General features: G+C 38.2%; 1 protein-coding gene across 1 annotated transcript in view; it reads right to left on the bottom strand.

Annotated features, from left to right (window-relative positions):
• Nucleotides 1–1,114, bottom strand: part of CHST9 (carbohydrate sulfotransferase 9) — a 34,862-nt gene extending 33,748 nt beyond the window's left edge. The window contains exon 1 of the mRNA XM_070942332.1: nucleotides 1,015–1,114. Within this exon, the coding sequence (XP_070798433.1) occupies nucleotides 1,015–1,114 (100 nt within the window). The remainder of the gene's footprint in view (nucleotides 1–1,014) is intronic.
• Nucleotides 1,115–26,053: the final 24,939 nt, after the last annotated feature.

Below are 26,053 nucleotides of genomic sequence, written 5' to 3'. Positions count from 1 at the left end.
ACATGTATGTACAATATGGATGTACATGTTTCTAAGGATCTCTATCATGAGATACAAGCCACTGAAACAGGAAATAAAGAGACACTTTAAAAACACAACCAAGGATTATTATAGTGAATGGGGAAACTATTCCATTCTGGAGATTAAAGACTAGATTCAGCTTTTCCAGGTTTGATAACTATTGATTGGGTCTATTATTCATTATCTCTTATTTGATCTATGGCACCTTGTTATCTTCCTCCCCACAGAAGTTCAGCATGTTTCCAGTATATCCCAATAAAATACGATTTCATAATACACAGGATTGGGTGAGACGGGGGGGGGGATATTGATTTATGCAAACTTTTGAGTGGGAATTGATGGATAGTATGAGTTCATTCATTGATGCTGTTCATCTGAGTCTCTTTTGACAAACTGCCCTGTTTAACTCCCACTGCAGCCTGTGACGGTTTTTTTTTTAAAATGTCTGCTTTCGATTCAAAGGCAAAAAGATACCTTGGTGCTCAAACATAACATCTATTTGCAGCTTCTTCAACCAAATGAGTCTTTTCCCAGAATGTGTAGCAATTGTGTTATCCCAGAATATATTGGATCTGCTTTATGGATACATAGATTGCTAAGCAATACTTATGCTTAACAGTCTTCCTTCAATCAAATTCTTAAACACCTCTTGGTTGTAACCATTCCCATTTTTGATGCACTCACTTTAGATGTCTTTCATTTTTCTTGGAATAGTTATTGTATTTTCAGTGATTTCTCCTCAATACTTGTTATGGATTCTTTTCTCTATTGCTACATATTTAATTTCTAGAATATAGTTTAGCATTTTATCTGAGTTTACTAAATTCAACTTTCTTGAAATTCAAGCATGTATTTCCAGACCTTTTTTTTTTTTTTTAAATATAGCCTCCCTCAATATCAAAGCTACATGCCTTTTTTCGCTCTGTGGAAGAAATTTCCAGACATTTGTAACTTAATTAAGAAAGTTATTAATATCAGTATTATTTATTTTACCTGTACGTTGATCTTCAATGCAGCTTTGCAGATATGTGAAGACAATTAGACCTGCTACTCCAAACGCCAGTACAGATACATATATTAGTTTCAGATTCATGGCCCTACTTTTGAACAACTCCATAAGAGGGCATAGTTCACTTTTCAGAAATTCTGCATATTTTTTTCTCCTCTGGTTTTTCTAGAAAATATGATCTGGAAAGATACAATAAAAACAATTGATTTTCTATTATTTTCCATTTCTCCTACAACTTTTATGCACAGATAATTATATTTTAACCACTTTCTGTAATCAACCTTAGAATTTAAAACACCTCTATGATTCCTACGTCAAGATTCACAAAGTAGGCAGGTGTTCTCATATTCCTAGCAGTGTTAGGAAGCTTAATTTAAGGACCTTAAGGTCAAAAGAAACTGAATCAAAACACTCTACATACTAATGAGTGATTGCTTAGATTTATGAACCACAGAAGCATATTAATCTACAGTGCTCCAACAGTTTCTATTGCTTGCTCGTGCATGCTTGGATGACATATAAAACAAAGGCAGATTTAAAAAAAATATTTATCTTCATTTTTTAATGAAGCTGTTACCAAACAACAGCTTTGTATCCAACAACTTGCCATTTTGTAGAAATATGTATTTCAAAGGAAAGGAAATTTGTTCCACTTCAATTACGTTTAATTTGCAATACCACAAATGTTTTTTTCACACACTTCCAATATCAACATACAGCCTGGAGGTAAGATAAAATGTTCACTAACTTCACATAGATCTATGTTAGTATTTTAATTGAAAGCATTGTGACAATATTTATCAGATATATTGAAGGTATGAAACTGGAACAAAGAGCTATCATCTGAATCAGCAGGAAAAATATTCAGAAGGGCATGAATATAACACAAAAGTGAGCAAAAAATTTAATCAAGACAATAATTATTCAACCTTCTAGTTCCTTCTTTCTCCAACAATGAACTCTTATGGAAAAATGAAGTCTTTTTAATATTTTCTGTTTTTATTTTAGTCTGTAAAACAGTAGTAGAAAACTCATCTATGTGAGGGTTTATGCTGAGGCCAGGAGCCTATCAGTGGTCTATTCCTTATTCAAGCTTTTCTCCCAGAAACTTCCCTATTTCTTTTCTTTTTTATAGCAAAACACACCTATAGACACAGGCAGAGCCCACTTCTTGGGATCCAACATGAGCACTGGTACCCATGTTTACTCATAGCCAGGGTTGAAATGCTACCGGTTTGTACCGGTTCAGGTGAACCAGTAATGATAAAAGCCACCGGTTTGGGCAAACTGGTAGTAAAAAAAAGCTCACCAGTTCGGGTGAACCAGTAGTTAAAAAAAGCTACCAGTTCATCTGAACCGGTATTTCTGACAATCAGCTGTGCCGTACGATTTATATTCGCTAGAAAGCAGGAAATTCTGTTTTCTAGCGAATCTAAATCGTGCGGCAAAGCTGTTAGCCCCTCGCTGTTCTACTTATCTTGTTAAGCCTTTTTTTTCCCATGCAAAGCACACGTTTGGTATGCACTGTGCATGTGTGCACATGCAGTGTGCGTTTGGTGCATACTGCACATGCCCACGCAGCTTGCATTTGGTGTGCACTGTGCATGCATGGGTGGCGAACTGGTGGTAATCCACGGAGGATTTCACCATTGCTCATAGCACAATAAGAGATGTTTTTGTGCGCTCTCTGGAGCTCTCCATCTACATCACATCAAAAAATAGTTACTTGTAATATCAGAAGCTGGTTAGCCACTTAGTCCTCATATCAAGTAAATAAATCATTTTATAGGCCTGTACAAATACAAACAAAACTAAAACACCTAATATATCACAATAACATGAACAAATCTGGTCCAGGTGGTATCTCGGAGACCCCAGCCGCTTGTTTTGAAACCTCTTGGACTCCTCAAAGTCTGCCAATTTCAGCAGTATCTTTTTAATAAAGCAAAATGCTATGTAAACAACAAACTAGGCATGTAAAACTTCTTACACTTATTTTAGGTTTTACAAATCCAATCAAAGTCAGATTCCTAACAAGGAAAATTCCATCCTCATCTACTCTGGTTATGATTATTATGTTATTTTCACACATACCACTTAGTTGAAAATAGTATCTTAAAAAATCTCCTGTATCTGATTTTGTGCCTGCGTCCTGTCTACCAGCCAGATTAAATACTCACTTTTTCCACAGGCTCACTGCTTAGTTTTTCATGGACTTATTTATGGACCTCTCTGATTGCATATGTTAGGTTAGTTGAAAAGGCAAATAACAGAATTTGCACTGCAAGGTTAATGAGATAGACTGCTAAACCAAACTTTTTGGAGATACCAGAGGAAGCTAATACAAGTTATTCATTCTTAGCTATACTTTTATATGCCAAAAGTAAATCTAAAAGTAACTCCTATCAATAGCTATACAGTGTACAGTATATATTAATCTATTAGCCAATTTCACAGACACTAATTAAGACAAACCTTCTTAAAAGCCAGATTCTTTCCAGTGGGTTTAAGTAAAATATGCTCAATCTGAAAGCATGTTGAAGAATAACCTTACTTGCAACTCAGAGCATCAGAAGGAAATTATTAATTTAAATTCCTTTCTTCTGCCATCAAACACAGCAGGATGTTATAGCTGACAAAAATGCAATGTGAAAATGGTCTGTAGACTGCATGAAAAACTAAGACTACAATGTGTTTGCAGTCCTAGCACATTATTATTCAGTTGACTATACTACAGAGGGAATATTAAACTTCTTAGTCCCTTCTGGAAGCAGAGTGTAATAGTAATTATATTTAAAGAACTTTCTGGTAGATTATGACAAAAATAACAAAAATATAAAGAGACTATTTGAAAACAACCATTTCAAAGTATTTTTTGTTTTGTTTGACATCCTGATAGAGAAATTTCTATTGAACAGGCCTGTGAACAAGTTATAGCATTATTGAGAATCAATTAGTTAGGACTACATGAGATCAATACAATCTACAAAAATATCAGCTTTTTAAGCAATGTGTTATCAGGCCTGTCAACTCAATACAGTTTCCAGTTGTTCATTCACACCTTCCCAGAACCTTGAGATAATGCGGCTGAAATTTCACAATGTTGAGATTTTTTTTTTTACAGTTTTATTTTAAAATTAAGGATGGGAGTGGAACCCTTCTGGGAATCAAAACAGTTTCAATTTCACCATTAAAAATCTCAACTCCCAAAATTTTGCTCAAAACAGCCAGCTTGAGCTAGCAGTTAAGACACCAAGCTAGAAAGCAGGAGACAGTGAATTCTAGTCCTGCCTTAGGCATGAGAGCTGGCTGGGTGTCTGGGCCAGTCACACTCCCTCAGTGCATCCCACCTCATAGAGTTGTTTTTGTGGGGAAAATAGGAATATTAGGTATGCTTGCTGCCTTGAGATATTTATAAAAATAAAAGTAAGAAAAAATAATGCTTCCCCCAAAGGCAGTGTAAAGTGCTTTGGGAAGTCTGGAAGTTTGGAATGGTGGAGATCAAAAGAGTTTGCCCCTTGGAAGCTTCTGAATACATTTTCACTATTAAACACTTTCTAAATAATTTTAAAAGACAGAAAGAAATTATATTCTGCCTTTTGCAGTGGCCTAACATCAATAGATGAATTCCTGAGGCCCGCCAGAAGCCAGAATAAAGAGTTGCAGTTGCTGACATTTAACTTGCTGCCTCTTCTGATGAAAAAATAAGCATCATTTAAATTAAAATAAAAAATAAAATTTTAAAATTGGTCAATAAATTAAGCATCAGTAAAGAGACACGGAAAAAATGGCATGATAATTAAATGCTGCCCATGAAATATATAACATATAAGAAATGGCAGTGATTTTGCACAGAAAATTCTTGCATTCCATTTTAAGGATCTTCTCTGAAAAATTCTATTACAATTACCTAAATATCTAAAGAGGTTGGTAAAAATGATCTTTATTTTCTCTCTCTAATACAGTTTTTCCCAACTTCTAGACTCAAGGTATGCATAGATTTCATGCTATCCTTAGCCATATTCCTTAGAATGATAGACATTATCTTTGACATAACAGGCCCTAAAGCTGGGAAATGTTAGGATGCTCGAATAGATTTGTGAAGCTAAAGTAACATCAATGATGATCTTTGCCCTGACAATCTTTTGGATTTTGAAGGAAATTGTCATCAGCTAAATTTCACCCTTTATTTTAATGACGTGTGAACTTTAATTTGTATTCACTTACATAATGGTCAGGATCTAAAAGAGTATGCAAAAAGTACGGGCCTTTGGATTGTTTTTAAGCAACTTTCTTTATTTTCTCCATACTGCTTGGCAAACTTCTTTGAAAATTAAGAAAGGTGTCACCCAAATACATTTCTACATCTTAGCCAATGTTTCATGAGATATAGAACAATGTTAAATGGGTCCTCATCAGAAGTGGTATTCAGCAGGTTCTGACCAGTTCTGGAGAACCAGTAGCGGAAATTTTGAGTAGTTCGGAAAACCGGTAAATACCACTGACTGGCCCCGCTCCCATCTATTCTCTGCCTCCCAAGTCCCAGCTGATCGGAGAAATGGAGACTTTGCAGTAACCTTCCCTTGGCCTGTGGAGGGAATGGAAATTTTATAGTATCCCTCTCCTGCCACGCCCACCAAGCCATGCCTCGCCCACCAAGCCACACCCACAGAACCGGTAGTAAAAAATGTTGAATCCCACCACTGGTCCTCATGCAGAGAGGTTTTCTCCACCAACTTCAATAGTAAAAATAGTTTGGCATAAATCAATAAAGCCTCCAAATGGTACATTTTAAAAAAATCATGTTGAATTATATTTAGCAACTATTATGTATAGAAAATAAACCATCTGTTTTATTATTTGCTTCTTTTTTATATAGGATTGTTTTTAGGCATTTCCAAGTAAGGTTTTTATAAAACATGCTGTTCATTTTACTACTTTATTAATTTTTCATTTTTAGAGCTAGTTTATGGCTTACTCTTCTCTTGCTTCTTTGCAACTTTGCTAGTTTTTGGTGCTGTTCTCCAATTCTCTTACCAAAATGGGCCACCATAAGAACAATATAGAGAGCATTATTCTCAGGATATGTTAGTCCTGACAGAACATTTGTCGGCATGAAACAATCAGTGATACTTAAGCATTTTCAGATCAACAAGCAAAAGTTTTGACTTAAGTAATTCAGATTTTACTACATACAGCTATTGTAAAATACTATGTCATTTTGGAACAGTGATGAATTTAGGGCAATTTCCATTTTAGAAGTTTGGCAGTAATCCTAATTAAAATATGTGGTATTTGAAATTCTATTCTGTTAAGTTTTAATTAAAAGTTGTACACTTCAGGCTCAAACTATCTGCACATTAGATGCAGTTTTGCATCTGTTATTCTATATAAGATTTTAGCAAGTGTCATCTTGATTAATCTGAGCAGTTAATGCAATGATTTCTGATCTACAGCCTGTGCTTATAAGCCTCATTAAATCCATGACTATGACACCAAGATAGATCATTGCCTTCTGTGTCAAACATAGCAGGGGTTGACTCTTCTATTAGAGCACTCTGTAAGAATTCTTTTATGTCCTTAGCATCCTGCTTAGGAATAGACTAAAGTATATCACTTTCTGTGCCACAAATCCTCAAATGTCTATCGTCTCCAGTTCAATCAGTCAGGGATTCACCCTATGTATGAATGCAAAATAGATAGAACAGGGATTTTCTAATTTTATTCTTTGGAGAATCATTAGGTTTTGATTATTTATTAAACCTGTTTAGGTATAAATTACAATATCTGAGTTTTGTACTTCAAAATGACAAGAAGCTGAAAGTCAGCTGTTTAGATGAGGTTGCTCCCAGGGGTGAAATGCTCCCGGTTCGGACCGGATCACCCGATCCGGTAGCGATGGAGGCAGGTGGAAAGTCAGCTGTTTAGATGAGGTGGCTCCCAGGGGTGAAATGCTCCCCGTTCGGACCGGATCACCCGATCCGGTAGCGATGGAGGCGGGTGGTTAGGAGAACTGGTAGCAAAAATCCCTGCCCCCTCCCCATGCCCAGCTGAGCCGCACAATCATCAGAGGCTTTTTTTTTTACTTTTAAAAGCATTTTTTCTACAACCTCTTCGGCCAAAAAAATGCTTTTAAAAGTAAAAAAAAAAAAGGCTCTGATGATCGCGTGGCTCAACTGGGATCATCTTCAGAGGTTGTAGAAAAAATGCTTTCAAAAAGGCTCTGACGATCCCAGCTGAGTTGCCTGATTGGCAGAGGCTTTTTTTTCTTTTAAATGCCTCTGACGATCAGGCAACTCAGCTGGGATCGTCAGAGGCTTTTAAGAGAAAAAAATGCCTCTGACAATCAGGCAATTCAGCTTGGATTGTCAGAGGCATTTAAAAGAAAAAAAGCCTCTGCTGATCAGGCAACTCAGCTGGGATTGTCAGAGCTTTTGAAAGCATTTTTTTACAACCTCTTCGCTGAAGAGGTTATAGAAAAAATGGTTTTAAAAGTTAAAAAAAAATTGGCCATGCCCACCCAGTCACATTACCCCCCCCCCACCAAGCCACGCCCACAGAACCTAACAAATTTTAGATTTCACCACTGGTGGCTCCTGTGCTGAAGACATGGATTTTATAAGCTGCATGAAATTCTTCTATAGAAAACACTGATTTCTTTTTATGAATAAGTAGACCAATAACCAATCACTTCATCTCAGAATTGTTTACCATTGACAAAATCCATTCCAAAATTCAGCATGCAAACAAAACCCTATATTTAAGGTATTATTATTTCTATTAAGCATACAGGTAGTCCTCAATTTATGACCATAAGCATTGAGCCCAAAATTTCTGTTGCTAAGTAAGACAGCTGTTAAGTGAGTTTTGCTGCATTTTACAACCTTTCTTGCCATGGTTGTTAAGTGAATCACTGCAGTTGTTAAGTTAGTACCAGTAACATGATTGTTAAATGAATCTAGCTATTCTATTGACTTTACTTCTCAAAAGGTCACGAAAGGGGATCACATGACCATCATAAATATGAGTCAGTTAGCAAGTGCCTGAATTTTGATCACGTCAGCGTGGAAATGCTGCAACGGTCGTATGAAAAACTGCCATTATTCACTTTTTTCAGTGCTATTGTAATTTCGAACAGTCACTAAGCAAACTGTTGTAAGTTGAGGAGTACTTGTATTAAGCATACACAAAATTAAGGACAGCTTTCCCAAAGCATGACAATCTTTGGAATTTGTTCTCCTTATTTTCCCATACCATCTCATTAGAGAATACTGGTGTTAGAAAAATTATCTTTCTGGGTTCAGTTCCAAGTGGGGAAAAAAGACACTGGAAACATGGAATGCTTGGAAAGATGGTTTAATGGTGGACAGGATCACATGGTTTGAGCTCCTAAACAGAAAAGGGGCGAGATGCAGCGAGTCCCCGTTTTTTTTTGCCCTCTGTGGCTTTGAACTTCCTGGGGCCCTGAAAGAGTATCCTGATTGGTTGTCAGACTCCCAGGGGTGGGGGTCTTAGCTAGCCTTGCTGGCTGATATAATCTTCCCAGGTGCCATGTGGTGAGTTTCTGTTGCTAGATGGGTCCTATTGTGTTAGTTTCTGTTGCTAGATGGGTCCTATTGTGTTGCAGATGATGGTCATCATCTGAGGTGAGAGGAAGAGGAAGATGAGAGGAATTGAATTTCTGCCTCTGGCCCATTGACAAAGGGTGGGGGGGAGCAAGAAGGTGGGAGCTGCTTCGTCTTTAAAACATGCTTCTCCATTTCTCATCCAGGGAAACATAATATTCTGCTTTTTTAATATTTCCTAAAATATTTCATTCTTCTAGGAAGGGATGGATGCTAGCTTCCTACACTGGCTATTTAGACACTATGTATGAGTTGAAATATTCAGTGCAGAAAGAAAGGCTTTCCATTAACATTTTAATATACAGAAGAAAACTACTGTATTATTAACATTGTTAATATTGACACACTTTGATTTAGCCTATAACCTTTGGCAAAATGTAAAACCAATAGAGCAGAAAGTAGTATGGAGACAAAATCTAAAAGCCACCAGCTAAGACAATAATTTTCATTTAATTGAGGCAATTATAGGCAAACTTAGTTTAGCTAAAACAAATGGTTTTACAAAACAAAGAAGGACCAATGTTATGCATGCTTCTGCAAAAATTCTCATTTGTGATCAGTGGAGCTTACTTCTAAGCAATTATGCACACGATTGCAGTACAAAGATTAGGTATCACATGTTTCTTTTTATTCTGTGAAATGCATTGGTCTGGTAACAGCAAAAGTGATCATTTTTGCAGACTTTAAGAGAAGAGCAAAAACCATGCTTTGGAGCAGAGAACTGAAACGAAATCTTAAAAGCTTCAGGATGGTCTTTTATTTATTTATTTATTTATTTAAATAGCTGTACCAATATTCAATCTATGTATGTTATTTTTAGCTTCCAAATTCCATATCTTGCAATCAGAAAACTAATTGTAGGCCAATAATATTAGAATAGAAAAATTATATTTTGTAGTAGAACATTTAGTAAAGGGTCAGACAAGGGCCAATAACATAAGATAGTGTAAATCTATCTCAATACAAGTGCTATATCAAATGAAATTTTAATTCTTGGAAAGAAGATCATAAGTGACTTACGATCGTTTTTCACACTTCCAACAGTTGTAATATTCCCATGGTCATATGCTCAAAATTCAGACCCTTGGCAACTGATTCATTTTTATGATGGTTACAGTGTCCTGGGCTCATATGATCACTTTTATGACTTTTCGACAAGCAAAATCACTTGGGAGGCCAGATTCAATTAACAACTCTGTTGTTAACTTAACAACTGCAGTGATTCACTTAACAACTGTGGTAAGAAAAGTCGTAAAATGGATCAAAACTCACTTAACAAATGTCTCAATTAGGAACAAAAATGTTGAGCTCAGTTGGCAGGGGTGAAATTCAGCAGATTCTGACAGGTTCTGGAGAACCAGTAGTGGAAATTTTGAGTAGTTTTCGGAGAATCAGCAAATACCACCTCTGGCTGGCCCCAGAGTGGGGTGAGAATGGATATTTTGCAATATCCTTCCCCCTGGAGCGGGGAGAGAATGGGGATTTTGCAGTATCCTTCCCCTGGAGTGGGGTGGGAATGGAAATTTTGCAGTATCCTTCTCCTGCCATGCCTACCAAGCCATGCTCACAGAACCGGTAGTAAAAAAAATTGGATTTCACCACTGTCAATTGGGGTCATAAGTTGAGGACGACCTGTACAATAAGCTATCTTGAAAACCTTAAATATATACAGGAAGAATATTTAGATCAAGCAGCTTGAATTTTTTAATAGCATACAATTCCTTTTAAATCTATTTTAGCAATTTCTGTTAAAGAACTAACAATAAAGATACTTCATAATGACGTAAATAGTTCCTAGATTTTTCTTATGAGGTTATAATTGAATTAGTGTGTATTAGTCTCTCTGGTGGTAATTTTCATTTAGTTATTTTCTTTTTAACTGGAAGGTTTTAAAAAATTGAAACCATTGCACAGCAGCCTTTAATACTGAATGCCGATGTAATTTTAGTATTCACTTACCACAAGAAAAACAAAATGTTTTAATAAATTATTTGTAAATGTTAGTTGCCCATAATATTTTAGTAGCCATTTTTTCACAAGTTTGCCAAGTTATACAAGATTTTGCCAATCTTACTTAGAATCTTATTAGTTTTTGATACTGTTGTTCAGTTTGCAAAACATCAGCATTTAAGACAGTAAGCACTTTTATAAGAATTTATTTACTTATTTATCAACCTATACACCATATCAGTCATGAAAGAGTCTCTAAATTACATGATAGAATTAAAGTTTCACGTTTAAAAAAGTAAAAGCTAACAGGAAGATAAGATTAACACTACGTGAAGTATACTGGCAAACAATAAATAGAACAGACCTAATCCTAACCAACTGCCATTAGAAAAACTATCACTACATTCTAGGCTATGGTCAGTTGAAAAAACATTATTTTTATAGCTTTATCAAATTCTACTGGATTTGGAGCCATATGGGTCTCAGAGAGATGCTGTTCCACAGGGCAAGCACAGCTCCCAAGAATGAATGGATCATATGTCCCAGATGATGTCATTGCTTGACAGCTGGGACCCAGAACTCACCAATTCATCAAGACCTTATTTATTAATAAAGACAACAGGAGAAATATGATCCCATAGTAACCAGGCCATAATCTAAGCTTTTCTCTTGACATCTTGAATTACAGTTGGTAACCAGCGCAGCTCAAATGGAAAGTGATCATACCTGTAACAACACACATATTTTTAATCTTCCTCCCAAATTAAATGCCATGGGCAGAAGGCTGCGATATATGCTATGAGGCTCATGGGCACATTATCATTGGCTAAAAGAAACCATTAAGTTAGGAAGTAAAGTTGTGCTGTTGCTCCCTGCATTTCAATTTGTCTGTTATGCTGCTCTGGCTTATATTTGCCTTTTTTTTTCTGAGCAGCTGGGTGGACTTCCAAACAAAAGATGGGTAGTAAGAATACTTTTGGGTGCAATGTAGAGCAAAAGAAACCTTCTGAATACACATGCTGCAGAAGGATCTTAGTAGTCACCAATAGAACACTGATGTGACAAAGACACATTATTTACTTCTGGGTTATGCTTTTTCCATATGTCACTATCAAAAAAGTTTAGTCCTGATGTACTTCTCAGCCTCCAAAAATCCTAAATCTCAACGGTTTTCCCCTGTAGAAAATTAGCACCCACCCTTCTCCTAGAAGAATGAAATATTTTAGGAAACATTAACAAATCGCCCTATTATATCGCCCAGGATGAAACAAGAAGAAACATGCTCTTGGAAAGCAGCCCCCACCTTTGTCAATAGCCCCAGAAAGACTGAGCTATCCTAGCTACAAAACAAAAGACCTTCAGCCTCAGGGTGATAAGATTAGTCCTCACTCAAGATCCAAACCAGGACAAAGCCATTAAGCCATAATAGGAATTGGCCAACACCTTTTTAGAACACAAGCCTCTTCATTACATCATCACCTCCAACTTTCAACCAAACCTGAGAGCTTGGTTGACAAAGAGACAAAGTTAGTTATGACCCCTGCATAGCCCCATGGGAGTCTGACAACCAATAGAATTCCACAGGAACAGGAATAGGAAGGTTAAGGGCAAGGCCCAAGAGAGGGTATAAATAGCTCTCACTCTCCACTCCATGTGTTCAGCTGCCCAGGACCTAAAACCCATGTGGCCTTGTCCATCAACAAACCATCTTTCCAATCAGCCTCCATGTTTCCAGTGTCTTTCTCCCTACTTAGAACTGAACACAGATGGATATTTCTTGCAACACTCCCATATTTGTATATCAGAACTGAACAACCTGGAGTCAAGATACATTTTTAAAATTTTAGCTGGGTTCAAATCCCAAAACTATAGTTCCAAACACTTTAAAACAATAATGCAGATGTCTCAGATAGCCCCTGATTTTGATCATTACTTAGGGCCAAATTTACTATTACATAAGAAATTGCTTCTTATGTTTTCTCATTCCCATTTATTCAAACTGCTGCTTGCTGGAAAATGTGCAAAGAAACATGGGGAGAAGAACATAGCTGCAAAATTGGCATAATAAAAAGGTTAAGTACCCCTTCTCTAATTCTGCAGGAAACAAAAACAAGCCTGCTAACTGCTCCATTTATTATTTTTTAAAACAGATATCCAGAATAGTTTCTCTTACATTTTACAATAGCAAAATAAAATAAAAATAAATTAGCTATATACATATTCAGAAGCAACTCTTAGAAATAAAATATCAAATTATTAATTACTGACAACTTTTTAAAACAATGTCATTAACTGATTTTCAAGTAACTTATTTAATAATTTTGAATTGTTTACATTCCTATGGACTGCCTCAACATGTCACACCCATCATTTGTTTTTGGTGCATCCTTTGTTTTTGGTGCCTTCAAGTCAGTCTTGATTTCTGGTATCTGCTTGGACATGTCCCTGCGGTTTTCTTGGCAAGATTTTGTAAGTGGCTTGCCATTACCTGCTTCCTAGTAAAAGTGACTAATTCAAGATCACCTAGTTGGTTTCTGACCTAAGGTGGGACTACAGCAGAGATGCGTTTCAGCAAGTTCTGACCAGTTCTGGAAAACCGGTAGCCAAAATTTTGAGTAGTTCGGAGAACCAGTAAATACGACCTCTGACTGGCCCCACCCCCACCTATTCTCTGCCTCCTGAGTCCCAGCTGATTGGGAGGAAATGGGTATTTTGCAATAACCTTCCCCTGCCACGCCCACCAAGCCACACCCACCAAGCCACACCTACAGAACCGGTAGTAAAAAAATTTGAAACTCACCACTGGACTACAGCCCATGGCCTCCAGGTCCCCAGTGACTTAACCAATATACAAAATTGGTTCTCTTAAAATTGTGAGAAAATTGAAGACCTTTTTTTTTGATAAATCTAATAAGAAAGAATTTGATAACAAACAATGTAATAAAAAATGACAACCTTTTCGGGGGGGGGTTGTTATTCAAATGTTAAATGTTTTACTGAAGTAAACAAATACTGAAGTATCTGGAACCTGTTTTGCTACAATTTTATTTCTCTTTGTTCCTCTAATTTAATATATCATAATGTAAATTGTTTGGTTTTTTTTTCATCTTGTTAGACAATGATGCTGGATTGGGGGAATCAGATAAGAAAAATAAGGCAGATTGGATAAGACCAAGGGACAAAGGGCTTGTTTACTGTTCTTTTCTCCCTCTCTCTCTTTAGATTAAAACCAAGGATACATGAATGACTTTCCTCCCTCCCAGTCTGCTTCAGAAGACAGTCATTTCACTGGAAGAAAATTTAGGATGACCCCACATGTTCAGTTCCATTGCCCAATCCATCCATTCATGAACAAATGGAATTAAGGAGCAGACATTCTAGTGTGCAATCAGAACTGAACACCCTAATTTGCCTTTCCCACTATCACATGCGTAATATTTAAACAATGATGTTTACATTTCTTTTCACAAGGGAACACCAACTACTTTCCATTTTATAACCGGAAAAATACCTGCTTAGCTAATAACAAACTCCTAATATGCTTTTGTAAATGTTTCCAACTGCAGCAGATGTCAGTAGAATTTAAGATACCTATAATTGTTCTCTTTGTTATATGAATGTATTGGATTTAAGCTATAGAAGAAAGCTTTAGTCTTAATTTATACTCTTGGTATATAAAATCTTTAGCAAAAGGTTTCTTATGGCATGTTCAACCAAAACATGACAGGAAGTGGAACTTGTTCACTTTCTAGTTTTATATCCAATGTCCTTCTCTACTCTTTGCACATCTCCCTTAAAGAGAGTCTTCATATATCCAGATGAACTCATAAAAAATGGGTTTCTGTTCTTAAAACTCAGGAGTAGTGCAAGTATGGATCAAAGCACTGACCTTGAATGACAGAAAAAGAAACATTTCACATTACTAATTTAGAATCCTGTGATGAATTAAGACAGGCTTTAAATCAGCACAATAATGGCTGGATAATACTATAATTCACCTGGATAGTGTCTGAAAGAGACTCTGCTAGACTTTCTATTAGGAAGGAGCTGTGGTGGCGAAGCTGATAGCATGCCGTATTGCAGGCTAACTCTGCTCACAGCCAGGAGTTTGATCCTTCCATCTTTCCAAGGTCAGTAAAATGAGGGCCCTGATTGTCAGGGGTAATATGCAGACATTTGTAAACTGTTGAGTGTGTGGTCCTAGACTACCACACAGCCCTTAGGATACTTTCAAAATCCCTACGCAAGAAATAGGTCCAAATCTCTGTAATACATGTCTCTTTATTGCAATCAACACTGGATGGCAGAGAAAGGAAATTACAAGAAACAGAAGAGACATTACTGAGAGAGAAAGGCCATTTTGTCATATTTATTAAAATACATACAGTGGTGGGTTTCCCCCAGTTCGGACTGGTTCTATAGAACCAGTAGTAAAACCGGCAGGAGCTCTGCCCACTGACCCTAACGTCATGAGAAGCGATCTGTGCATGTGATCCCATTGCGAACCAGTAGTAAAGGTAAGTAGAACCCACCCCTGAATACATACAATAATAAATGCCCATGGGGATTCTCAGTTATGGTTGTTCCAAAGGTGCTTTTTTCGCCCCAAACAGCAACTGGACTTTCATTTTTTTAAAAATTGAAGACATTTAACTTTTCCTCCAAGAAGCTTCATCATCTCTAATTGACTGATAGGAAAGGCAGGTTTTATACTCTTTTCAATCAGCCAGTCATTAACACTTTGAGAGTCATTGAAACCACCTGGGGGTTAATCTGTGTCCTCAGAGTACCTGAATCAGAGTGCAGATGAGTGTGAACTGTCTTGAGACTTCTAAAAGGACTTCATTGTTGCTTGTATCCTTACGATTTACTGTATATTGATATTGTTTCCTGATTGCTTATTTGTACCCTATGACTATCATTAAGTGATGTACCTTATGATTCTTGATGAACCTATCTTTTCTTTTATGTACACTGAGAGCATATGCACCAAGACAAATTCCTTGTGTGTCCAATCACACTTGGCCAATAAAAAATTCTATTCTATTCTATTCTATTCTATTCTATTCTATTCTATTCTATTCTATTCTATTCTATTCTATTCTATTCTAAAAGATAAGCAGTTTCAAGGATTGCATTGTAAACAGGAGATAAGTGGGTGGGTGGCAGGGAGATACCACACACCACTTATCTCCTGTCAACAATGCAGTCCTTTCAGCAGTCCCAAGATAGTTCCACACTGGTTTGCAGTCTTTGACTCAGGTACTCTGAGGACACAGATTAACCCCCAGGTGTTGTCAACAAATCTTAGTGTTAATGACTGGATGACTGAAAAGAGTTGGGAGAAGAATGTTATTTTAATAATCAATAATAACTATAGGATATTGTTTATTCAAAATTAACTTTATTTATTTCACTGTCTCAGCTGTCCCTTAACCTTTAACACAAATCTATGATCCATTGAAATTATTGGAAATACCTTGTCACAATAGATTGTTGAATTGCACTTCTGCTAAGCTATCAATTAACAAGTCAAAACCAAGTACCAAATCCAAGTACCTGAGCAAGAGTAGTTAACCAGACAAAGAACCTGTTCAGTCACACTTCCCCACACCCACAAATAGATTGCCCAAACACCATCTACACAAAAAAAGGCAAGCCAATTGGTATCAGGAAGGAAATTAAGATTGACCTTTTAAGAGTCTCACACTACAACCAGCACATACAAACCACTTACCCTCTCCTCCCAGGCTCACACTAAGGACCAGTCCTCCTATAGAACAAACTCTCTGTACCTCATTTTCTCTGTAGTTACCCTCAAACCTCTTAGCTTTTGGGAACAAATGAATCTTCTCCTTTCTACCAGCATTATGCCTTGAGTTTTATTTGCTTGCAATGTCCTGGAAAAGGGACCCGAAAATTCTTTTAAGAAGTATAAATCCTTCTTAGAATGATTAGTTAGTTAGAAATTAGTTAGAAATGAAGAAGCTCTTCAGAGGTGAAGTGAAATGTCTTCAAGAAAAATAAAAAGTGTAGTTGCCATTTGGGAGGAAAAAAGCACCTTTGGGATATACAATAACAAATTTTTCAAGACTTCAAAGTTTTGTGAGAGTCACATTTCTGCTGCATTAGACTAATAAAGTGTCTCTGAAAGTAATTTTCAGGCAACTCTGAAGTGCCACAGACAATTTATAAATGAGCTTCACTGAGATCAACCAGGTTATCTGCACAAAAGAAACAAAAATTAAAGCCAGTGTTAAGGAACTGGATTATAAGATATTTAAAATAATTTACTTTTACATAGAATGTAAATATTTCAATTCCTTAAGAAAGGTTTTTTACATTTCTATCTTTGCATAGTGAGCAACCATTACAATGAACCAAAGGGATTACTTTTATGACTATCTAGTTTTTATCCTGTTCAGCAAGGCTGTATACTGTCACCCTGCCTGTTTAGCTTATATGCAGAGCACATCATGAGAAAAGCAGGGCTAGATGAATCACAAACTGGAATTAAGGTTACCAGGAAAAATATCAACAATCTCAGATATGCAGATGATACCACTCTAATGGCAGAAAGCGCAGAGGAACTCTTGATGCTGGTGAAGAACGAGAGTACAAAAGTTGGCTTGAAACTCAACATTAAGAAAACTAAGATCATGGCTCCCGGCCCTCTCAATTCCTGGCAAATATATGGGGAAGAAATGGAGGTAGTGACAGATTTTATTTTCCTGGGCACCAAGATCAGCGCACATGGGGACTACAGCCAAGAAATTAAAAGGTGCTCCTGGGGAGGAAAGCTATGGCAAAGTTAGACAGCATACTAAAAAGCAGAGACATCACTCTGCCAACAAAAGTGCATATAGTCAAGGCTATGGTTTTCCCAGTTGCAATATATGGTTGTAAAAGTTGGACCATAAGGAAGGCTGAGCATCAAAGAATTGAGGCCTTTGAACTATGGTGCTGGAGAAGACTCCTGCGAGTCCCTTGGACTGCAAGGCGATCAAACCAGTCAGTCCTAGAGGAGATCAACCCTGACTGCTCTTTAGAAGGCCAGATCCTGAAGATGAAACTGAAATACTTTGGCGCTTAATGAGAAGGAAGGACTCACTGGAGAAGAGCCTAATGCTGGGAAAGATTGAGGGCAAAAGAAAGAAAGGGACCACAGAGCATGAGGTGGCTGGATGGAGACACTGAAGCAGTAGGCGTGAGCTTAAATGGACTCCAGAGGATGGTAGAGGACAGGAAGGCCTGGAGGAACATTGTCCATGGGGTTGGATGGGTTGGACACGACTTCGCAACTAACAACAATTCTAAACTTCATTTAATTTCCTCACAATTTTTATATTCCTGACTAAAATTATTACATTTAAAGAAAACTTCAATTTATGGATTTCTGGCAACAGCACAATCATTGCATTCTCTTGGAATAAAATGAGTGCTACACACATACTTATAATAGAAAAACAAACTATGTTAGAAAGCACCCACTATAAATGCATTAAAAGCCATTAAGTCACCAAAAGTCATTATGAGTGAGATGGGTAGTCTCCAAATTTATATATATATGTAAAAACCACCAATTTCAGGTTATTTTGCTTTAAAGCAGTACAAAAGTGACTTACTTGGCTACAAAAGCTTTTTTATAATTATGAAGAAATTTTACAACTTCTTAAAGGATTCTGCTCTTGGAGTGGGGAAGTGTCTTGGGAAAGATAATGCTATGAAAGGAAAATAATAAAGAATAGTGTTGAGTTGGCTCCACAGGTAATGCTTTTGGGAAGCTTTTGCATTGCAGAGTAGGGAAACAGCAATAGAGTGTCAAGGCAATTTAGGGGAAAGCTTGGTCAATAACAACGAACCCAGCATTTCTTAATATTCAAACTTTCACAGCGAAAAAGAGAATTTATTTAGCGGGTTACCAACATTTAAAACGCTTTGCTGACGTAGCCTCGAGCAAGTCGGGTAATCCTATAAAGTCATTCAAAGTTATTATAATACTCTCCAATGACAGACGGGGGTGGGGAGTGGGGGGCTCAGAGGTGCAATCTCGAATTATAGTCCCTGGTTCCTTCTCAAAGGAAGCTGGTTGAGTTGAGGGTCCAACACTTGAGGTGAAAAATCGAGGGAGGGAAGGTAGGAACCTAACATTCAAAAAGATAGAATAATATAAATAAAAGAATTAACGCGAGACAGAATGAGAGCCGGTTTGGTGTAGTGCTTAAGGCCCCAGAAAACCATGAGTTCTAGGGTTGCCTTAGGCACGCAGCCAGCTTGGGCCAGACACTCTCTCTCAGCTCTAGGAAGCTGGCAATGGCAAACGACTTCTGGAATCTTGTCAAGAAAACTCCAAGGACTTGTCTTGGCAGCCTCCCGGAACCCAAAAGCTGACTGTAAAGTACAAACCAAAGCAAACAAAACTCTAGGTAAGTGTAGAAGAGGAAGGGGCATTGCCATGCCAAGAGCAGAGCGAAGCGAAAGAGTCCGTCGGAAAGGCGTCCCGCATTGCCAACCGTGCCGAAAATGCCCACCGCCTATCTTGAGCAGCCGCTGTCCCGGCGAACGCCCCAAGTCTTCCAAGAAGCCCCGTTTCCCCAAATCGATGGGTTGTTGGCAAGCGATGTTGGCCAAGCAGCCACCAGCTTTACCTCATCCTAAGAGCACTTCAGCAGGGACTTGGACCGGCGAGCAAGGGCCAGGTCTCACACGCCCGCTCCGGTTAGGCGCCCCGCGGTTCCTTCGCAGGGGGAGCGCGGCGGAGGTGCCCAACTCCCGATCAGGAAAGAGGCTTCTGTGGCGGAGCGCTCGCCTCCCGCGACGAGGTGCAACTTCCCCAGCCTGCCTGCTTCGGTGCGCGGCTGCCGGAGCCCCGCCTCGCGAACTTCTCGACCTACCCGCGAGCCAGGCAGCCCCGGCCCTTTCCTTCCCCAGAGTGGTGATGGGTTGCCCCGCCCGCTCTGCAAGCGGCTCCCTTTCAGGAGTCTCCGGCCGGTTCGCGAGGAGCGCTGAGTTCTCCGCCCAAGAAAGTTCTCTGCATCGCACCTTGTCTTCTTCCCGGGCCTGATCCTCTCCCACCCCCCCCTTTTTTTAAGGCTGGCGGAAAGCCTACGTAGGTAGAGTTTCTAAGTTTGCAGCCTGCAGAAAAGAAAGTTGTGCAGTGCACAATTGCCTTCCCTGCCCGATCAGTTGAAAGGAGCTACCAGCTAATTATAAGATCAACTTTGGGTGCCTCCACATTCAGACCTTAGATTATCATTGCAAGTGGAATCCTGTTGAATGAGCTGGAGGAGTCTGTTTTTTTGGAAATACTGTAGTTCTTTGCATTGACAAAACATGGAGGAATAGGGCAGTAAAATCAAACCCGTCTGTTCCTGTCTGCTAATCCCCACCTATTTTAGCCATTGAGTAGTAGACCTTCTGTCCCTTCCCCTCCAAAAATCCCTTTGCCTGCTCTGCCCATGGAACTGGATTAACCTGTGGGTGGACCTGTAGCCTGAAAGCCATGTCACCCTGAAACACTTATAAGATGTAGAGGCAGGTAACTTTTGTGCCTGGGCTCCTCCACTGCTTGTTTGCCCTGGCCCAGTGCAGCTGCAGGAGCTGTGACGACTGGCCCTCACCAGTGGTCACAGCTGTATCCAGATATGGTGCTAGACATATAAGATAGACCTCTAATAGCCATGAGAAGCAAGAATCTGGAGACAGGATGTGAATCTCAGACTTCAAAGTAGAATGGTATCATCTGCTGATAGCTATCCTTTGGTGTATACAGTACCAGTCTGATTGCAGAAGAAGTGAGAAAACAGGAGAGTTAAGGATGGCTTTTTCGTCTTTGTTGTTGATGTAGTTAGAAATCTGCCAGTTAGAAATATGCCAATTAGTGCATAATGATTACAGTTAGGTTTTCAAACTCTTTTGCATAATCAGAGTGGCTAGAGTGGAACACAGAACAAAACCATCAGCTAATATGTTTGATTTACGAGCTGTGGTGAGGCAGTGGTTAGAATGCAGTACTGCAAGCTACTTCTGCTGACTGCTGGCTGCCAGCAGTTTGGTAGTTTGATTTTTCACGAACAATCAAGGTTAACTTAACCTTTCTTCATCCTGAAGTCAGTATAATGAGGACCCAGGTTGTTGGGGGCAATATGCTGACTCTGTAAACCGCTTAGAGAGGGCTGCAAAGCACTGTGAAGCGGTATATAAGTCTACGTGCTATTGCTATTTATAGTAGACCTACTATGGACCCATATATACAATACTGAGTTGTGGTTTATTCAGTAGATTCAATTCAGTTCAATTCAAGCCAATGATGGCATAGTACAAAATGAGAACAAACAAATTAATTGTCAACATCAGACCAGCTTTCTCCCTCTCTATCTTGCTTAACATCCAGTCTGATGAAGTTTTGAGGCAAAAGCCTTGTTCATAATTTGCTGAATTTTAATTAATTATAATAAAGATATTGGATTTTTTTGTTTTGGAATTAGTCACCTTTCAGTAAAACTTGATGATTCTTTCTTTGCATAAAGTCAAAGATACAAATTTTAAGTGTGACTATTTTTTTTAATTTTAAGATAGGGTAATTCTTAAAAAAGAAAAAAAATGCACATCCACAGCAACATTAAATGGTGCTAAAGTATTTTATATCGTCGCCTCAAACTTTATATTGCTATTTTTCAGAGGGATCTTGTTTCTGTATCAGTTACCTAGAAGGACATGTAAGTGACTGATACTGCAGATACTGCAGTTTCTGCCCAGTTTCCTAATGCAAGTGTGACTTTTTTATGGCAAATCTGTCTAGGATTACAAAGCTTTACAGCAGTTTCCCATGTATGTTTACTCTTATTTTGAAGTCTTCAGTTGGGGTGAAAAGTGAATATGATTGTACAATTATTTTCATAAAATTATAATTATATGTCTGCCTTCTGACTTTTGTAAATGTTCTTACTTGCTATTTGTACAGTACATCTTGTTTTAGCTAATTCCATGTTTACTTTACTATCATAACAAAGGTCAATCAGCAATCAAACAATAAAAATAGTTATCTTCCAGGATAGTAAGCTTTCTCATATTTATTATTTATTATTTATTATTTATTAATTATATTTCTATACCGCCTTTCTCCCATAGGACTCAAGGTGGTGTACAGCCAAGAAAAATATAGACACACAAACATCATAAAATTGCTAATTAAAATTATTACTTAGTTTGGCCAATTAAATAAAACCCAGAATTAGATAACATTTTTAAAAATCATTCACATGTTCATATGTTTAGCCCACCTGTTGGAACATCAGGGTCTTGAGGGCACGGTGGAAAGCACGGAGATCAGGGATATTCCGTATCTCCGGGGGCAGTTCATTCCAAAGGGCTGGAGCCGTCACAGAGAAGGCCCTCCCCCTGGGAGTCACCAGTCGGCATAATTTGACTGATGGTACCCTGAGCAGTCCCTCCCTGTGAGAACGAACCAGAAAGAGACACAACTGGCGGATCAGGCGAACCTGATAAAAGGCCCCCCTGGCCACGGCCATCATGTGCTCTTCTAAAGATAGCCGTGAATCTAGGAGGACACACAAGTTGCGAGCCCTCTCTGTGGGGAGTAAGGTCTCATCCCCGACTATACCGGGACGCCGGAAGTCACAGCCACTCGATCTTGGAGGGGTTGAGTCTGAGCTTGTTTCTCCCCATCCAGATCCGCACGGCCTCCAGGCAACAGGACATCACAGTAAGGGCATCATTGGGGTGGTCTGGGGTGGAGATGTATAACTGTGTGTCATCAGCATATTGATGAACACTCACCCGGAAACCACGGATGATCTAGCCTAGCGGTTTTACATAAATGTTGAACAGAAGGGGTGGGAGGACTGACCCTTGTGGCACCCCACAAATAAGGAGCCTTGAGGTCGACCTCTGCCCCCCTGCCAACACAAACTGCGAACGGTCAGAGAGGAAGGAGGAGAACCACCAAAGCACAGTGCCCCCTATTCCTAACACCTCCAGCCGGTGCAGTAAGATACCATGGTCGATATAGTCATATGAAACCAGTTAATTTAGTAGGCATTATTTGTCTAAAACAGGAGTTCCAAAACTGGAGTGGGAAACGTCTTTTGAGGAGAAGGGAGAGGTATGAGGATGAAGTATTTTTTAAAGAAAAAATAGTGCAAAGACTATATTAATTTCCAAATGAAGGTCTAGCTATAGGGAAGATTAGAGAGTATGGCAGGAAGATCAAGGCTGGTTAAGTTTTGGGGAAACCAGTGGCAAATTGCTGGTTGCCTTTTAGATATACCTGAAGTTCTATTTGGGTAGAATACTTTAAAAGTATTTCTTTAAAAAATATCAGAACTTCAGATTTGATTGAAAGCAACTTTTCTTCACAGTTTCAGAACTTGAGAATTTATGGACACAGACGGGTACTCTTCCAGTGAGATGCCTGCTCTTTCACATATGCTGTCTGCTGGCCCAATTTATCAACAGTTTCATACAGAAGAATAAAAGGGAAATTGTTCATTGAAAAATGCAAGTGAGTTTACATTTATTTTGTTCTTTGTTATTAATTTTGATTCACAATTTTCTGTAGAATTTCTTTTTACTTCTATGAAATGTATTCAGAAAAATTACATTCAGGGAGAAAAACGTTAATCTGTGTCATGGAAGCTACTTTGCTTGGAAACTAATACTAAGTGCATTATTTGGCAATAAAAAGACTTTATATGTATATTATGGATGCAGCAGGTCAAACTAGTTTTCTGTTGCTTTTTATAAATGAGAGGAGCAAATTGAATCTTGCATTTTTTTTAAGCACAGAAAGGGCCACTGTGACCTGCCAGATGTTAGATTACAACTTCCAACACTTCTGAGTATTGTCTCTGCTTACTGGGATTGTTGGAGTGAAGATTTTTCTTCATGTTTTAAAATGTTATTTTCCTGCTTTAGACCAACTGGGCTCTAAAGCTGCATTTGACATTTCCATTATCCAAATAGCTGGGGGGGGAGGGGGAGGAGATAAAGGGGAAAAAATAGATAGAGAGGAAAGAGGAGCTCAAGGTGTAAAACTTCTTCCTGTAATGTGGCTATAAGAAACAAATTAAAATCTATAAAAAGTCTGATCGTGGCTTTTCTCAGTTCAGAGGTTTGATTAAACAAGAAGCAGGTTGTTCCCTTTGGCTTAACCTGGTCTATAATCCCAGCCACTTTGTTTTATACACTATGATTTTTGTCTTAGTGCTACCAAAGATGCAAATATTGGGCTAAAGGTCCTAATAGAAAGAAAACTCTGAAACTATCAACAAAAATTGTCATTCACATAAGTAGTACATTGTTACAAATAGGAACAAGCCTTAAATACTTAGTTGCTACAAGGTCATGATTCAAATAGGAATTAGCATCATGTATTTTCCTTCAATTAGGAATTAGCATCATATATATGGTTCTTCTTTTGTGTGTGTAGATATATAGTTAACCAACAGAACTTCTTGTTTGTCCAAATCGAGAACCAATCAGCCTTCCAGAGTCCCTGGGAGAATTTAATTAATTAATTAATTAAATACATAAATAGCATTCATTTGGATTCTTTTCACTATTCCAGAGATTTCACAATGTGAGATAAATTATTTCTTGGCTCCTCCCAGGCATGTGGAGTATTGGGTGTCCATGTACATACTGTTCAGGGTATAGACATAACGAGGGTATCGACATATAGAGCAACCTGTGAGAAGGCTAAATTTTAAATGCTTAAGAATATTTGATAAACTTATTTTCCTTATATCTATAAGCACAATCTGGATCTAGCTTGGTAAAAACCACATCAGCTAATGATATTGCTGTAAGGGGAACAGTAGGAACTGAAAGTTGCAGACACAGGTGGTGCTGTAGAAGTCAAAACATAGGATATTCTAGAACAGAGAGATTAAATGAGGCTAGAGATTTACATGGTCCCATCAAACCTTGGAGATAACTCCAGACCTCTCCAATTGTCACCAAACTATAACTTTTAATAGGACAGAAAATACTAATATCTGTATCTCATTTTAAAAAACTTGAATTGAATTCAATTAAATGTAGTTCTTGTTCATTCTTCTTTTGAGTATAGCCTCTATTTACTCCATTCTGTGGTTCTTGACAGGATGAATACTTACATTACAGAAGTTCTCAAGAATTTGAAAAGGAAGCTGGTCGAGCTGAGGATCCAACACTTGAGGTGCAAAATCGAGGGAGAGAAGGTAGCAACCTAACATTCAAAAAGATAGAATAATAAAAAAAAAGAATTAATGCGAGACAGAGTGAGAGCCGGTTTGGTGTAGTGCTTAAGGCCCCAGAAAACCATGAATTCTAGAGTTGCTTTAGGCATGCAGCCAGCTTGGGCAAGACACTCTCTCTCAGCCCTAGGAAGCTGGCAATGGCAAATGACTTCTGGAATCTTGCCAAGAAAACTCCAAGGACTTGTCCTGGCATTCTCCCGGAACCAAAAAGCTGACTGTAAAGTACACACAAACCAAAGCAAACAAAATTCTAAGTACGTGTAGAAGAGGAAGGGGCATTGCCATGCCAAGAGCAGAGCAAAGCGAAAGAGTCCGTCGGAAAGACATCCCGCATTGCCAACCATGCCGAAAATGCCCACTGCCTATCTTGAGCAACCGCTGTCCCGGCAAACGCCCCAAGTCTTTCAAGAAGCCCTGTTTCCCCAAATCGACGGGTTCTTGGCAAGCGATTCAGAGGTTTGGTTAAAAAAGAAGCATAAATCCAGACCTCTCCAATTGTCACCAAACTGTAACTTTTAATAGGACAGAAAATAATAATATCTGTATGTCATTTAAAAAACTTGAATTGAATTCAATTAAATGTAATTCTTGTTCATTATTCTTTTGAGTATAGCCTCTATTTATCCCATTTTGTGGTTCTTGATAGGATGAATATTTACATTACACAGGTTCTCAAGAATTTGAAGTTATGAGTGGATTTTCACATTCTCATTAAATCATGATTTACTTATCTATTTTGCTTTGAATTCATATTTTTTTTAATGGTTTAGGCTTCTTCATTATGTTACACCATAAAACATGGTTTCCAAATTGAAAGTTGAATTCACATAGCTTAATAACTCAACCAAAGTCTCATACTTTAATTTATTGAAAGATGTTAACCTGGTCTAAGACTTCCATTAGTCCTGCTGGAATTTTCTGTGCCAAATACAAGCCAAAAGAAAGAACGTGACCCATTAGCTGATTAAAACTGGTTTCTCTTTCTGCCTAGTATATTGTATAGATAAGAGACATCAAGGAGATAACATGGTATGGAAAATGTCACTTGTCATGAATAGCTAATTGATGGGTGTGCCAAGCTCTCATGAAAGTTGTTAATTCATCTCAAACCAAAAGCATAAGCAACTTAAAACAAAGGGAATGAAGAGGTGCTAAAGGTCATCAAATATACTATTTTTCCAATCTGG

This window comes from Pituophis catenifer, unplaced genomic scaffold (assembly GCF_029215685.1).
Source record: "Pituophis catenifer annectens isolate HBS135680 unplaced genomic scaffold, rPitCat1.0.hap2 SCAF_3, whole genome shotgun sequence".
In the NCBI taxonomy this organism is placed as follows: Eukaryota; Metazoa; Chordata; class Lepidosauria; order Squamata; family Colubridae; genus Pituophis; species Pituophis catenifer.
This window is presented reverse-complemented; position numbering and strand designations above follow the sequence as displayed.